The following is a 17,683-nucleotide window of genomic DNA, read 5'->3' on the forward strand; positions in this document are numbered from 1 at the left end:
TGCTATCCCTTTGCTGTAGCGGTCAAATCTCATTTGAGCTTCTGCATATTCAAACTTATTACCTACAGTCATGTGACATTCAGTAGCAATTTAAACTTTACATGAAGCTATCAATAAACCTAAGAATATTTGCAATATAGTGCACAAGTAATGTGGACTTTTACAACTTTTATGACACTTCGCCAGGATACTTTTTTTTTTTTTTTTACTAAAAGAGCGCTCAGTACATTCTTTAACATTTTTCCTTTTGTGTCATGCAGGTTTGTAATGAAAAGGGAGAAAGAAAATGATGACATGATTTTCATTTTTGGATGAACTATCCCTTTAAAACATCTTAAAGCTAAGGGAGTGATGAAATCCCCAACCTTAAATGTATGCCATCCTTTTTGTGCGATAAATTTAGATGATCTGAATGCGCTGGCCAACAGAGACAGCCATACAAACCTGTATAAGTCATTGTAAAAGTAGGCTAACTGAGAGCAAAAGAGATGCAATTGATGCTTAGGGAGAAGCCTATAAAAGCAGGAACCGTCTGGCATTGGCACACACGTGGCACACGCTAGAGTAGTTCATCACATACAACATTTATGGAAGCTTGGGACGATGCAGACTGAACAATTAAACAAAACTTCCTTTTTCTGGTCAGAACTGCAGAGATGCTAAAGGTCAGTTTCTTGCAGCTCTTCTGTTTTATAGTTGTACAGAGTTGGACAACTTTACAGTGATGAACACTTGACCCCGATGTTGTCTAACAAGTGCATTTGATATATCAGCACCAGGGAGTGTCTCAACAGGAAGAAGCCACATCCTAGCTGAGAACTGCAGAAACACGCATCTACGCAAAGTCCAACTAATGCGCCACACTGAAACATTACTTGCTGACATTTTAATGAACAATGCTCATGTATAGACACCACACAATGTGCTAGATATTAAACAGTCATGCCAATGTATAACTTTTTACATCCCAACTCATATCAAAATGACAACAAAGAGTCAGTGACAGCACTTCCGTGCCCAGAAAGCCAGTCGGAAGGGGTTGTGGACGTACCTGTGTGTTCAGAGAGAGGGGCATTGCGCTTCTGGGCCGGTGGTTGGACCGGATCTCAGAGTAATAATCCATCATGTCTTTGTTTCGATCAGTCAGCAACAGCCATACAGCTGATCAGACAACAGTCAAACTCCACGCTATCCGATAGCGGGCATCATGGTAAACAGGCTGAGCCGTACTCACTCTCTCTCTCACACACACTCATGCAGACACACACCCTCTGCGTCTGCAGTCGATGCCACAACTAATGAACATCTGTCTTGAAGCGCTACTCTGCTAGAGTGAAAGGGGGAGGGGGCGAATTAATAGAACGGACAGATGGAGAGAGAGAGAGAGAGAGACAGAGGCAGGTATGAGGAGTGCTGTGAATAAAGGATGAATATATCATGTAAAGTATGAAACTGAATATATGACAAATATCTGCAAAGAGAGAAGTGTTGACACGGAAAATGTGTGTAACTGCTCGATTTTTGGTAACAGATGAAGAATTAAATATACTTTTAAAAACATAAAAAAAAGTTTTAAGTTCCTCTTTTGTCCATCGAAACAGAACCTACACCAGTCAAAGTCTGAGCACTTGAGCACATTTCCTCAGTTTCCTCACATTTTGATGTAACGCCTCTGACAGGCGATACAAAAGTATGCTTGCATTTCTCAGTAAACAAAACAGAGGCTTGTTTTTTTTATCATTTAAAGTGAACATGAAATCATAACTGACCACAGTAATTTCTTAAAACATGTTCTTGGTCTTATTGTTCATGGTTCATTGGTGCATATTATTCCAAAGAAATGAAGTCTTCGTTTTGCTTTCCTCAAACATATATTCACTTGAAACAATGTTCCTTTTCCAATGACTTCCCTTTGGCCACACGGGCTATTATGTTAATAAGTGGCCAATTAGCCATTCAGGCATTATTTTATCAAACTGACTCCATTCTGGTATGCAACATCCACTTTTCATATTACATCCAATTCTCAGAAGATAAATTCAAGTCTCACACTGATATTTTTCTTGTTGAATATCATCTTACAAATGGCGTAACAATGTCAATTTGTGTCAAGTCAACTTTCTCCAGAAATTTAAATAGACAATTCTTGACATATAGTATGAGTTTATAGTCATAAAATGAATAACATAGCTCACATTTGTTCTTGCATGTGATGAGAAACGCTGAGTTCGTTAACTACTGTATATAGCCTTAAAGGGTTAGTTCACCCAAAAATGAAAATTCTGTCAGTATTTACTCACCCTCATGTTGTTCCAACCCCGTAAGACCTTCGTTCATCTTCGGAACACGAATTAAGATATTTTTGATTAAATCTGAGAGCTGGATCACTCCTCCATAGGCTTCTAAGGGATTGAAACTTGCCAGCCCAGAAAAGTTATTAAAGACATCGTTAAAATAGTCCAAGTGACTACAGTGGCTCAATCTTAAGTTTATCAAATGACGAGAATACTTTTTGTGCGCAAAAACAAACAAAAATAACGACTTTATTTCAACTATTCATTTCCTTCTCTGTGGGCCTCTAAGTCAGTTAGCGTAGTGTGACTGTGTAAAGCTACGTCACACGTAGGCTCACTATTGGCCGACGCTGATCATGTGTGTGATGCGTTTGACGTACAACAACAAAAGCTTACGCTGTTACACTAGTGAACTGACTCGAGGCCCACAGAGAAATGAATAGTTGAAATAAAGTCGTTATTTTTGTTTTTTTGCGCACAAAAAGTATTCTCGGCGTTTGATAAACTTAAGATTGAGCCACTGTAGTCACTTGGACTATTTTAACGATGTCTTTAATAACTTTTCGGGGCTGGCAAGTTTCAATCCCTTAGAAGCCTATGGAGGAGTGATCCAGCTCGTAGATTTAATCAAAAATATCTTAATTTGTGTTCCGGAGATGAACGAAGGTCTTACAGGGTTGGAACAACATGAGGGTGAGTAAATACTGACAGAATTTTCATTTTTGGGCGAACTATCCCTTTAAGGCCTGGTCACACCAAGAATGATAACTATAATGATAACTATATTAGTGTCCACACCAGCGGAAGAAATCGTTCTGTTTATTCAAAGCGCACGCTGCAGTTTTGTCATCATGCCACTTTAAATGCTCGAGCTCTTCAAAGCAGGATGGATTCTGATTGGCTGTCAATGTTTTTATCATTCATCAGCTGGAAAAAAAACGATATAGTTAGTTTCTCTGTGCCGTTATCGTTGTAGTTGTGGCGTGAACTCTGCTAATCTTTGAATGATTTTTAGATTTTTATCGCTATCACTATAGTTATCATCCTTGGTATAAATCTGGGCCTTTAATCTGGAAGCATTTTGAGACAATGTTGAGATCGCTTCTGAAATTTGTGTGAAATTACTACTCAGGATAAAAATCAGAAAAGCAAGAGACTTAAGCATTTACATTAATTTCTCATTTCTGACTAGGAGGATCAGCTGAGACGCTAAAAATATCTTAATATGTTATTTTTTCTCTCTATACAATCAACTGGCTCTTAGAGTAAATATTAAAGTCGCTGTGGAACTTTTCTTCCTTGATTGTGGAGGGGAGGGGTTTAAGGGGACTAAATGGGATGAGAAGTCATATTCAGCAGAATGTATCATTCACAATCAGATCTATAACATGCATTTAGAAAATAGATACAGTGAATGCTGATTTAAACATTAAATAGAGATAAGTGTAGTTCAACATTTACAAGCCTCAGAAAGCTGACCGACAGGTATAACAACATGTATTTTACATGGCGTAATGTGGTAACACAACGAAGTTCAGAAGACAAAGCCACTGTGTTTTGTTGTGACTTCTGATCGGCATTTCGACTGTGAATGTTTAAAGCAGGAAATATGTTCAGGATACATGGGGGAATTACTCAACAATTGTTCATCCAAGCAGTCTGACAAACAAGACAGCTTCCTTGTCTGAAATAGAATCTGTTTGCAAATTTTTAAATAATGCTGATTTCCCTGCCTGTGGTTGAGAGAAATAGAGAGATCATAGTATAGGGATATCATGATAAGCCTACACTCTTTTTCCTCCTTCTAATGATGTGTAATGAAAGTGAGGCAGACAAGACATGAAAAGTACCCGGAATAAGCCTAAACTAAAAATCCACAAGCCTGTGTTAGGAATTACTATTCACAAAAGTTTTGTTATTCAAATCTTTAACATGGCAGCCTACAGCTATATGACCAGAATATCACCCGAGAGTTGGGTAACTAATCAGAACGAAAGTTTAAAAGGATGTAATCATGCTTATAAGATATTTGACCTCAGTGAAAGCCCATTTCAATTAAGTTCCTCCTGAACTTTCCTTTAGAACATATTAGCCGATTAGACACCAAAAAAGAGCAGTTAATGTGTAACGCAATGTCCAATGCTATATATAGCACTCTGCAATTTCATTTTTTTTCCCTGAGGGAAACCTTGCATTTGAACGACAGCTGCTACTTAAATATCAATGGTATGAAATCCATTATGATTGAGTGCACAGGCCATACAGAAAGATTGGAACAACAGTCTAGTCCTTAGGTTCTTCAGACTAGTTTGTTTAAAAAACACAGTTTTTCAGGTGCTCTAACACACATGAGATTACCACAGATACTTTACGCAGTTAAAAACAGGGCGTAGACGAAACTATACTATAAAAAAAAACATGAAATTTATTACATCAGCTGTGGTTGCCAGAACTTTACAGTGGAAAAAAGACAGTAGTCAAAAGTTTTAGGGATTGAACTTAACACAAACTTCATTAACTGATACTAATACCAACTAAAATACCAACATCTGTTTTGTACACTTATAATATTCTGACAACCACCATAAAAACACAGAAAAAGCCACATCTAGAATCCACAAGCTGAGGTAAATACTAATATATTGAAGCTGCACAGTGTCACACACAAATGCAAAACCACCATGGTAGCACACGGTACTAAAATAATGCACAAAACATTGATATAACAACATAAGGTGTAAAATAAAACCGATGATAACAAAGAAACTAAGTAGAATTATGATCATTTAAATGCAAAAAAAAAACATCAAATGTGAAGTGTAATTTTTTCACTATAAGTATACTTTTTTCACTTCAAAAAATGTTGAACTAACTAATTAAAAGGTTTTTACGTAACATTTTTTAAATATTATACTGTTAAAAGTATGATCATTTTATGGTGTAAGAACAATAGGTTACGTTTTCCTGGTTTAAGTCAAAGTCTGCATAACGTGTTACATTTCTGGACAAAATTTATCAGAAAAAAATGGAACAGGATAATTCGGTCTGTTTGAGAGAAAAGTTTGCTTATCTATGCATTTTTGATGCAGTTCGTGATTTAATGGAAATCAAAAATGTCATGTTTGTCATTGTTTCAACATTCAAACATTTGATCCTATCCCAGTTTAGCAGTAGGAACTAAGATTATGTCTGTAGTTTGTATGATGATTTCAACAAAATCTACTGCGCTGCTATGAAAAAACTCTGTTTGTTTGAGAATCCCGACCAGCCAGATCCGCCCAAACTTCTTCAATCAATGGTGTGAGATTGTGGGTGGAACCATCTATTAGTTTGACCAATGGAAAGCAGGGGAAGTGATTAGGAAACCCGTTCAGACACAGTCATTACAGCAATGACTGCACATACAATTATTAAATGGACAGGCGTAATACTCTCTGTGTTATGATGAACATTTATGACTAATAGTTTCTGTGACAATGTCCCACTGGGCAAGGCAAAGTAAACCATTTGTCTCTCTCACTGAGTCAGCCTGACTTTAATGCTGCCTTTACCTGCTAATCAGAATTATCGTAAATATGAGTTTCGGAATGGAAAATTGGAACAGCCTCTCAAGCCGTATTTATGATTGGGAAACTCAAAGATAATTTTGATGCCTAAAATTGGGCAAGCAATAAACTTTTAACATGCAGAGGAGAAAACTATCACTATAGTGACTGATAAGTTTTATTCATTTTTCCCACAACATCTACATTGCTTTCTCTTGCAGTTACAATTACAGTCATGTACATTTATGTATATAAATAACCATTTGATGCATATTTTATGTATTTTGCACAGCGAAAAAACATTTACAGTATTTGAATAATCTAAATAGCGTGATGAATGTTCACAATAGGTAAGGTAAAGTTTATATGGTTGCCAATGAATGAACACTACATTTCATTCAAATTCCATTGAATAGTGACTAAATATCTCAATACATTTCGGCTTTAATAAAATTTCCCTATGAAATAGGTAAGAATGAAACTGGTGTCCTCAATGATTCCTATTCTTTCCTTCAAAATAGCACTTATATGCAACTTGTAATTACACCTTCAGAAGTGGGAAGTAGGAAACTTCCGACAGCACATGAAGGCAGCAAAGTTCCAAATAAGAATGTTATGATGACCGTACAATTTTTTAAACAGGATGCAAGAAACAAACATCATTTCTGTAACATACAGATAGCCAAGGAATTTACAGCGATAACGAATTCAGAAAGAAGTGATTGTAGGGTGCATAGACAGGACAGCATGCTGCTGATTACTTAACCAAATTACAGAGCGACCAATGAAATTGAGGCTGCAGAATCAGCAGCTCAAACTCCTACCTCTTTTCTATCTCACACACACACACACACACACACACACACACACACACACACACACACACACACACACACACACACACACACACACACACACACACACACACACACACACACACACACACACACACACACACACACACACACAAGGGCCATTCAGAGGACCCAGCAGCTCCCCCTCTCTGTTACATCACCAATCATGGCCTGGAATCCTGGATTACCTCATTGAATACTAAAAGTCTGGGCTTGTGAGAGCTCCTAGCACACTGCAGCCATTATCTCCCATCATACACACGCAGGTACTTTTCCTTCCTCCTCTCTCAAAGAGATAGTCACGTTCACATACTGTAAGTAAATGCAACAACCTGAAATACGCCCAACTTCAACAGGGTTTCAAGAAGCATCAGTGCTTTAAAGAATTATAAAAACCCCATCACACAAGGATGTTGTGGTGATTGGCAAGCTGTTGCAATGCAGTTGTGTTTCGGATTGTTTATTGCTAAGTCTTTGTGCTATTTTGGTCCCTCCTTCAATGCAGGGTTTTATTATTGGTTAGATGACAATCTTAAACCCAAACGCTAGCATGTCCAAAAATGTGCTACAAGGCTCTTGATAAAATAGTTTCACATCCTGTTCTGAGAGGAGAGTGTAATATGAGTATGCTCATAATATAGCATAATATGAGTGAAGTGACTAAATTCAACATTAAACTTTACAATAGGTTCCCAATCCTTGGTGATAGGTGACCAACACATTTCCATGATTTATCCAGTCCTTCATGAAGATTAGAGGAAATGATTTTGAAAATAATAATTTTATATAATTCACAAGGGACACTAATTTTAGCCAATTAAATATTGCTGAGCATGACTAGCCTATAAACTAGTCTATAGATTAGTGACTAGACTAGACCAAAAGCTTTTTTTTTTCTAAATTATCTGATATATTCAGACATTCAAGGTTTTTAAACCTCATTGGCTCTTGTGCGATGACATCATAACATTACGTCACGTGACACAAAACAGCCGATGAAGTTTGATATTATTGATTTGGCCTCTGTATACATGAGTTGATCAATGTTTTCATTTTGATTTGAAAATGAATAACCTTGGATTACTTCTGCAATTTTATTTTTATTTCCTGAAACTTTTACATTTCCTGAAACTTTTGGTGACTATCATTCTATGGACTGACAAATTCTACACATATCTTCTTTTGTGTTCCATAGCAGAAAGAAAACCATATGCTGCATTTGAATATGCCTACTTCCATACTACATAGTAGGTTAAAAAAAGTGAGATGTAGTGCACAATCGGAGGACACTTTACTATCCCATGAGGCCAAGGGAGAAGAGTTGTGAATGGAAGTGTAGTGATGCAACTGACACAGTAGGTCTTGTGATGACCATGTGATGACAACATGGCAGATGTAGTATATGTTCAAATTTCATCCACACTACACACATTCATACTATATAGAACATACTTATTAATGGTCACGAAGTAAGTTTAAAGCCAAATGTGATTAGAGATTTTGGATGCAGCAATAATTTTGAACAACATCAGAATTAGAATCAGAATCAGAATTCAGAATTCAATAATTGACATGACCCTGAGGATATTGTTTTCACATAGCTTCACAATTTAGTCAGAGTGGTCACTATAAGAAGAGGACATAAAATGGTCTACAAATTTCAAAGTCTAGTGCATTTGAAGGCACAACACAGAATAAGAATAACACTGCACTTTACTACTGCATGTTGGATTTAATTCTCCAATAGCAAAAACAAAAACTTCCCCTATTCACACCTGAAATCCCACAGAATGCACAGACATGAAAAGAGAACTGAGAGCTCTTGAGTGCTTTCTTCTCACTATGATGGGGAAGTTTAGGTGTGTTTTTTGTCAGTGAAGTTGTTAGCATATAATCATGTAATGTAATATAATTAGTGCTAGGCAGCGATTAATTGAATCCAAAATAAAGGTTTGTGTTTACATAATATATGTGTGTGTACTGCAGACTTGTGCACAATTCAGAATTGAATTGGGAATGACTCCTAAATTCCAATTAAATTCTTGAATTTGAATTGATGTCAAAAACAGGATCTAGAATTACAATTCGAATTTGAATTAAAGGAAGCAGAATTGCAATTCAAAACAAATTCTAAGAAATTCATATAGATATTTTAAGTGAAGCGTTTAACAATGAAGCTTTACAGTATATGTCAGATATGATTGCATTACATATTCTATAAATGATATTAGTTTGAACTACTTGTACAGATTAAGTTAACAGGAAATATTTCCCCCAGCAATGAATGTTAAAAGCTCTAGTCACAGAACAAATAATTAAGTTTGATCTATTGTAATTGTAATTTTGTGGAACATGATAGAACATGACTCCCAGAATTACTTTAGTAAATCTTTAGAAAAAAGAAAAAACAATTTTAGGTGGACATTTGTTTATATATATATATATATATATATATATATATATATATATATATATATAATAAATAATGAATATAAATAATAATGAATGTAATTGTATTTAGTTGTGTTACTGAGGTAAAATGTGTAATTTAATTAGTTACTAATCAAATTTAAAGGAAATTGATTTACATTGATAAAGTAATCCAAATAAAATAATCCAAACCACATTTGTAATGGGTAACTTATAACAGTATGCAATTACATTTCCAAAGTAACCTTCCTAACGCTGAATGTATGTGAGATTCAACATATTCTTTCTGTTGTGTGACTAGGGTGAGCACCCGTCACGCTTTGTGTTGTACCGCACAGCATTTTCACCCCTCGTCCCCCACGTCGCATATTGAGAAAATGTCCCGCATTTTTATCAGTCTGTTTGTTTTTAAATATCATATTAAGAAAATGTGCATGCGTTCTTTTGCCTTTTTAAGAAAGCATTTTATTTATTCTTTTTGCGCCGTAGTTTTTCACCTATATTTAACAGCGCTTCGTCAGAAGTACAAATACAACAGCCGTTTTTAAAATCATATCCAATGGTTGAAAAGACAGGAGTAAACACGGTCACTAGTGGGTTGTCAATCAAAATGTTGAGCGGTGATTCGTTCCATGTGTTCTCTGTCAGAAAACAAATGGATAATTCGGTAAATTAAAATTTTAATTTAACAGAATTTATCAACTCATTGCCTGCTGTAGTTGTTTTAATTCACATCCTTTCTAAAATCATGAAAGTGTTTGGTGTAATATATTCTTAATATATAAGGCTGTCAATAAACTAATTTCATGTTATTTTATATTTTATTTGTTCATTATTTATTTTGTTAGATTTTAGTTGGACTTAGTCAGAACTGTTTCAAAAATACTTATCTGCATGATGCTGCTGCCTTGCTCAGTGATGTTCAATTTAAATGGCAAGTAAAATAAAGACATGTTATGTTACATTGTGATGTAATTGTGTTGTCTGGACTAAATAACAAAGTATTTTTATCAGCTAAAATGCAGAATACAAATGATTTTGTTAAGTTAAATGGACATTATATAACAGTTTTAGGTTATGTTTTAGTGTGTTATTTATATATAATATATATTATGAAAATATATAAGGGTATATTACCACCCATTTAAATATATACATGCATATGTGTGTGTATTTATACAGTATATACAAAATAATTATACAGTACACATACATATACAGTATTATGTTTACACAAACTTTTATTTTGGATGCAATTAATCACGATTAATCGTTGTCTAGCACTAAATATAATATAATATAATATCAAAACTTTAAGTTTTTAAACATGTTTAATCGGATTTTTGTTGTGTGAATTGTTTTTAATAGTACAAATACTACCTCCTAAACTATAATAATTACACATAATATAATATTACAAAAAATTAATTATAAAATAGTTTTACATGGACTATACAACTACACACTGCTGACATTGCTTGAAATTTCAAGGCAGCTACTAGCATGCAGACCATCAGACAAACAAGAAATTTGCCTGTGGTATCAAAACAAACTGGTGGAAAAGAAATTTCCCACATTTCATTGAACAGACAACAGAGTAAGGCAGAATAGTCATGATCATGCAAGGAGATCAAAACATGCTGAATGCACCTGAAAACGTAACAAATGGCTCAAACACTCAAATTCAAATGCTTAAATATGCCCCGGATTTATTTGGTCAGGAACGAACAAATATTGATCCAAAGTCTATAATCTGTAAAGTTGTATATAATGTAATTAGTTACCAGAGGAGGGAAATAGCCGAACATTTGTTTTGAATTAATGTTCACAACTAGTAAATGTGAAGGAAGTTTGCAATGGCTGCACCACTGCGCTAAAATTAGACGCCCCACCTATAAAGTGCTGTCCTAATTACTAAACGAAGCGCAAAGACATTAATGAGCACATCAGCACAGACTAGCAACAGCCAAAAGACATAAACACTTCAGGCGGACACAACTCAGCAACAACAGAATAATTAACAGTTAATGAGATGACTTTTGCCATTCTTAAAATCACGTGTTCAATATTTATTTTATAACATGAAAATTTTGTAATTGCACCAGTATTTCTATTGCAAAGCAAGAACACATTTTACAGTCGGCATGAAACGAAAGTTGATAGTCTTTTATTCTCTATTGCGGCGTACATCCGAGTGAAACGGCTTCTTAAACGAGAAGGCGGGACTTGATTTTGTCCATGGGGAATTGATTGGATCATTGTGGTTGCCCTCATAGATATCCATAATAAAGGCTAGATGTCTCGTCCGCGCTGCTGGCCAATGGAGGTTGACGTCCGCACCTGGCGGCCATCTTGTCACGGGCAGCTCGCTCACTCGTAGCATTGTGTTTTAATGGTGCATGCACTTTTTAAATAACCATAACTTGCTCAATTTTCTACCGATTTTCAAACGGTTTGGTTTGTTATAAACGTCAGAGATGTATGTAGTTGTCACACTGTATATGAATGAATAATAAGTGTATAAAATAAATAATCATCCAGAATTATAGCCACGTTAATAACGTTTGTGAGAAACCAAACCGTTTGTAAATCCGTCAAGATTTCAATGAGATAAGAGTATTTGTGTTCGTGCTGATCACTCATCTTACATCAGGTACCACAGAGCCCCTCAGAAAGCTTGCCTGTGACAAGATGGCCGACGGCGATGACGAAAGAGACTCCGCCGTAAGACATCTAGCCTTTATTATGGATATCTATGGTTACCCTGCCCTGGTGCCAGTAATCATGTCATCAGAGAAGAGATGTTGCTGCAAGAGGGAGGGGAAGTTATTTTGATCAAAGATTATGAGGGCTCATGAACTAAAAATAATAATAATAGGCTGATAATAATCTGCACAAATAAATAATTTATGATAAATACTGCAATATCAGTTCCTTAAGTAGAGCAATAGCTGAAGCAAACACACACCTTTTTTTGAGGTGCAAGTTTAAGAAAATAACTTTGTAAAGACAGTATAATTGACAAGGTACCTTGACAAAGGCTGCTTGAAATGTAAAAATATACTTGAGTCTTTACTTAATACTGCAATATTCCATGAAAAAGTAAGAATTGTCCATTTTGATTTCATGGGGACTTTAAAATAATGTAGTATACACACCGTTGATATTACGATTGCTTGCTGAGCTGAGTTTGAACAGAGCTTTTGCAAAGTCTTAATGATTAGGAGAAGAGAGAGGGAGTAGGGATCAGGGATGGGAACACGACCCAGGCCAGACTCAAACCCAGTCTGAGGTATATGCCTCCCAAATACTTGGGTGAAGATTCATTGACAAAAGCAATATCTCTCTCTCTAAACTCGATTGGACACATACAGACTTGCATCTCTTGTCATTTTAATCTACTCCATGTTGCACGCAAACTCCTGCGTGAAGCTCCTGTCGTGCACACGCACAAGGATGGGGTCTTCCAGTGCACTGCGCTGTGTGAGATGCATTAGCATAAACTGACCTACATACCCAGGACTGCACACCAGCGCTACACATTGTGCCCGCCGGACTGAATAGCACCTCAGCCATGCCACTGCTGAAACCATCATCACTATGGAAACCAAAACTTCACTGGCAGGCCTCCAGAGTTCTTGTGCTATCTGACCAAACTAAAACCCACAGAGAAGACAGCACACGCTTACAAACCTGCTGAAATGGACACTTCAGGGATATATGCAGAGAATTGCATTTAATGCACAGTTATCAATTACCTAAAAGCAAGACTTAGAGCTCTTGACTCTATGATGACTTTATTATTGTAAACGGGCCAAAAATTAAATCTTTGCTGCATATGGCTTTTATATGTTTATCACACAATGACTGACCACTAATGGAAGAGAGTGACGTATACCTAGTAAAAAGTGATGGTAGTACCATGGTATTTTGAAACATTGGTCAATAATTATTAAGAATGTCTGAGATTATAAAAAAAAACTTTAAAAAAATTATTTTAAAATGCCAAATTCTTATTTATAATATAATAGCCTATATATCTTTATTCCACCAAATTGTTTTGTTAAGTGATGTAACCATGAAATAAATAGTATTGAAATGCATTTCTTTGCAACTTAATAATAATTATAAAAGTAAATAATAACAAAACACATTTCCAAACACACAAATACAAGCCTATATATATAAAACTCAATAGATCCCACTGATCTATATAGAATGTCATACTATATAGATCAGTGATAGATCTAAAGTAAACAAAAAGTAAAATTAACTTCATGTTATTGACCTGTATGTTATGCTGAGCGGTTACCTGTTCATTTTAAAGCTCTGTTCTACCATAACACACATCCAAGCATGGGACATTATCCATAGGGGGAAAAAACATGCTATTTTTTTGTACTTTTTGAAAATAAATGTATACCTATTTAAAATTTGGTTGAATTCTAATTTTGCTCACAGTCACTCACAATAAAACATGAATACGCTAAAAGCAATGTTGTGCTAGCTAATTTAACTTCGATGTTATCTATTACGTTATAAGATCAATATAATACAATTCATTTTTTATGCATTTAAGGCAAGAAACCCCAGGTGATTAGGGTAAAAAAACTATGGTACTATAACCATACTTCCCAAAATTATTGGTTACATTAAAAATAATTTCATTACACGTTTTCTGAAATGTTATATGCAAATGAGTCGTTATCTAATTACATTTACAATACTTTGCATAAATTTCTAGAACAGAAATCTGAACACTAGATTAAGCCAGATTCAAAATGATGGTTTAATTTTGCTGACATATTGGTTTTTACATAGGGGATTTTGGATTCCTCTTTTTATCACTCTGTGGTGAATTCTGTCAAAATGTTAGCATATATATATGAACAAACCCCTCTGGTATAAACTTTCGGAATATGGATAGGAATAAAACTGTCAAGTGTTGTGTGTGTAAAGCTGCTGAATTGGAGATTTCTGACTCAGTGCAGGCGAAAAAACACATTTTGAGGAAACGGTCTTTTAAGGTTTGTATTGTAGGCTACTTGAAATCTGCAAATAAGCTACATGAAGTGCAATAAAATCACTTAAAAGTGTACTTTTGGGTGTTTTCTTTCCACTAGTTTTAAAGAACACTTTATAAAAAGTTAAATGCCTAAAATCTCTAAATAACAGATGCATGAAAAGTATTTTGTCAAGAATATATCGGTAGAGTCTCATTCTGTAAAACACGCGATCAAATCACCCCATTTCTCACCGCATCACTCCAAACCGGAAGCGCAGGATTATTCTGTCATACCTTATGTGTCTGCACAGCTGAAACCTTCCCGTTACAAGAAGCTGAAAAGATACTCCAACCAGCAGCAAAACTGATGTTTAGAATCCATATTTTTAGCGCTGGCGTTCTTTATCCGTCACTCCGCAGGGAAACAGGTGTGTTTGTGGGAGTGGTTGTAGTAAACGCCTGGTAGGCTACTGTACTTCCCTACAGTGCCACTCACACTCATATGGGCACTTGGCAGCAACTCACCTAACCTGTTGTGCTCTTCATTTGACTCTGATAGAACTGTTGAAAACCCCTTCCCCCTACACAGTCAAATTAGGCTTAGCCTACTTCTGGACCATGCATCACGTTTCGACTCCCTTAAAAAATAACTAGGCAATTAATGATAAACTCGGTACCAACTCTACTAAACAAATAAAAGTTTTCCATACGAACCGCGTCGCGTCTTGTTTACCGGTGTGGAAGGTGAAACGGATGGAGAAGCCGGTTCGGTGCAGCGGCCGTACACGTTAACAGAAAAGCAAACCATTGACATGCAGATCACTTGGCAGGGAGCTCCAGAAATTAAGTCTGACTGGGCGTTTGAAGAGGGTCGAAACGTTGCTAATAAAACAATCCGGGTACAGCGCTTCAAACGCAGAAATATAACGGCTAAGTTAGCCTATATCAGAATAGGTTTTGTCAATATTAGGACGCATATTACGAGGAGTTGCTTGACCCTTCATGGTTAAATTTTCTTAATTTTACGACCAATCTAAACAACTTTTAATTTTACATACCTAACAAGGAAAGTTTCAAACATCGTTATTTCGCAACAAGACTACGTTCGTGAGGCTGTAATAGCGACAAATTAGTTCGCGAGCGGTTAGGATCGGCACGGGGTGGAACAGTTGTAGAGTATTCTTTTTATAATAGCAATCTACATATGTTTACATATCTTAGTAGGTCTTTACCACAAAACGTACGTTTAGTTACGTACTTTTTTAAGATAGGGAGGTAAGAGCTTGATAAGTGTTTATTAGCCCATTCATTTCTAAAATTAAATCTCAGCAAAATCAACTGTAGGCTACATGAGTCAGAGACAAAGCACGAGTTACATTGGCCTACTGTAAAAAAAAACAAACAAAAAAAACATGTAACCCTGCAAAGCTTGACATACGAAATAATAGAAAGAAGTAGTTTTTTTTAAAGGAACAATTTACTGAACCTTTAGACATATTTTTTTTTTAAAAATATAGCCTATCTACTTTTTTTTTATTTTATTTTTTTTATTTTAACATTTTTTTTTGTTTGTTTTATTAGGCTTTTATGACCCACATGGTGAGAATATAGAGCTCACACTCGAGCAGGAAAAAATACTTTTACTCAGGGTAAAAAAATATGCACATTTTGTTGTTTATATCTCTAAAAATTAAGATGAAATAGCTTGTAATGTAAATCAATGAGACTTTTATAAGTCATTTTGATATTTTTTGTAATTTAGAGGCCATTTAAAAAAAAAATTGTATGCTCAGATGCTAGTTTGTATACAGCGCCCCCATGTGTTCAAGAAAAGCAGCGAAATCCCTCCGATTGTGAGCAATCCAAGTCATTAGTATGCTGAAGTATACTGGGTCATCACTTAAATTCACAGACGTTTTATAATGAATGAATAGGCTACACCTATAGCCTTTGTCACCGAGCAAGATTGCTGTTGTAACAAACATATTTGGAGAATGGAATAAAATAGAAAATTGTTTAGGCTAATGCATACTTTGCATATGAAGAAGTATTACTTACCAGAGGCGTATCTGGTGTAACAGGGCTTGGGACTGGGGAACTCTGTGTCTTTACTGTCATATTATCATCAAGTTTTGAGGATTCTGGTTCTCTCACCATATTTATACTCTCATACACATTCTTGTCTTTGTCCATGAGGTTCCACATTTCTTCACTGGAGCCAGCTCTAATGAGCTTTTGGATTTCTTGATCCGTGGACTTTGAGTCCACCCGAGGCCTCTCTATTGACTCGTTTGGATTCTCAATTGATTTTATCTCCAATTCTGAGGGGATATCTGTAAAAGCAGGTGTCAATAAGATAGAGGGTGCTGTTTCCCCATTACATGGTGAACCAGGGTTGAAAGAAAAATTGTCATAAATCTGGAGTTCAGGCACAGGACCGGCCTCTGCTTCAACCTTTAGGGGATCTGGATCCAAACCCTTCAGTTCAAAGAATTCCTTTGGAATAATATATGTTGAAATTCTATGGCCGTCTTTCTCTGAGTCTCGTTTTATGGAGTCAGGGACTCGAAGCGTGACCTCAGCAGGTTTAATGTTGGTAGGAAGACTATCAGGAGCTGTTTCGGAGCTGGGCTTGAGGGGTTTCAATCCACTAAACTCTTCTGGAGGGTCCAGTGGAGTTTGGTTTGTTTCAGGTGGGAGCTCGGTCACATACATAGCTGGAATGAAAAAAGGCTTGTCCGTCTCGTGCCTCCGAACGTGCCACCAGGTTTCATTGGTCTTGGCTACCAGGGTGTAGTGCTCGTTAGGTTTGATGGACACCATTCTGCCATCTCGAGCAGTGTAATCGTATTCAAATTTCACCAGAACCTGCTGTGAAAGTGACATAGTGGCCCACGTCTGCTGATCTGTTAAGTGGCTGGTGTTTGGTGCAAACAGGAAATCAAGGCTCATATACAGTCATCATGAGATCTGAAGATAAAGGAGAATTTTTTTTTAGGTAATTTGTTTGAAATAATTCAGATCTGAAGCTCAAACAAACAAATAGATTTACTCAGGACAAGAATATTTAAAAAAAAAAAAAAAAAAAGCAAAAAAAAAAAGTACTCACAGATTTACTGGGAACAAGAATATACATATAAAAAAGCAAAGCAAAACTTTACTAGGAACAAGAATATAAAAAAATCAAAACACAAAACAAAACTTTATTAATATATTTACTAGGAACAAAAATATGAAAAATAATAATTAAATTTAAAAAAACGCAAAACAAAACTTTAACAGATTTACTAGAAAAAACAAAAACTAAACTTTACGTATACACGTACTAAGGACACGAATATGAAAAACAAAAACACAGATTTGCAATAGGACCAAGAACATAAAAAACAAAACAAATCAAAACAAAACTTTACTTACAGATTTACCAGGAACAAGAATATAAAAACTAAAATTAAAACAAAAAACACAAAACAAAACTTTACTAATTACTAGGAACAAAAATGTAAAAAAATGAATAAAAACCGCAAAACAAAACTTTACTAGGAACAAGAATAT

At 35.6% G+C, this 17,683-nt stretch overlaps 1 protein-coding gene across 9 annotated transcripts in view; it reads right to left on the reverse strand.

The window, feature by feature from the left end:
* arhgap27 (Rho GTPase activating protein 27) overlaps nucleotides 1-17,683 on the reverse strand; it is a 42,659-nt gene that overhangs the window by 21,468 nt on the left and 3,508 nt on the right. For all 9 annotated transcript variants that reach the window (XM_077206172.1, XM_077206169.1, XM_077206167.1 and 6 more), the window contains one exon: nucleotides 16,187-17,098. In XM_077206172.1, coding sequence (XP_077062287.1) covers nucleotides 16,187-17,080 — 894 coding nt within the window. In that variant the 5' untranslated portion in view covers nucleotides 17,081-17,098. The remainder of the gene's footprint in view (nucleotides 1-16,186; nucleotides 17,099-17,683) is intronic.

The sequence above is a fragment of the Siphateles boraxobius genome, unplaced genomic scaffold (genome assembly GCF_051911475.1).
Source record: "Siphateles boraxobius isolate OS27281-9 unplaced genomic scaffold, OSU_SipBor_1 55, whole genome shotgun sequence".
In the NCBI taxonomy this organism is placed as follows: Eukaryota; Metazoa; Chordata; class Actinopteri; order Cypriniformes; family Leuciscidae; genus Siphateles; species Siphateles boraxobius.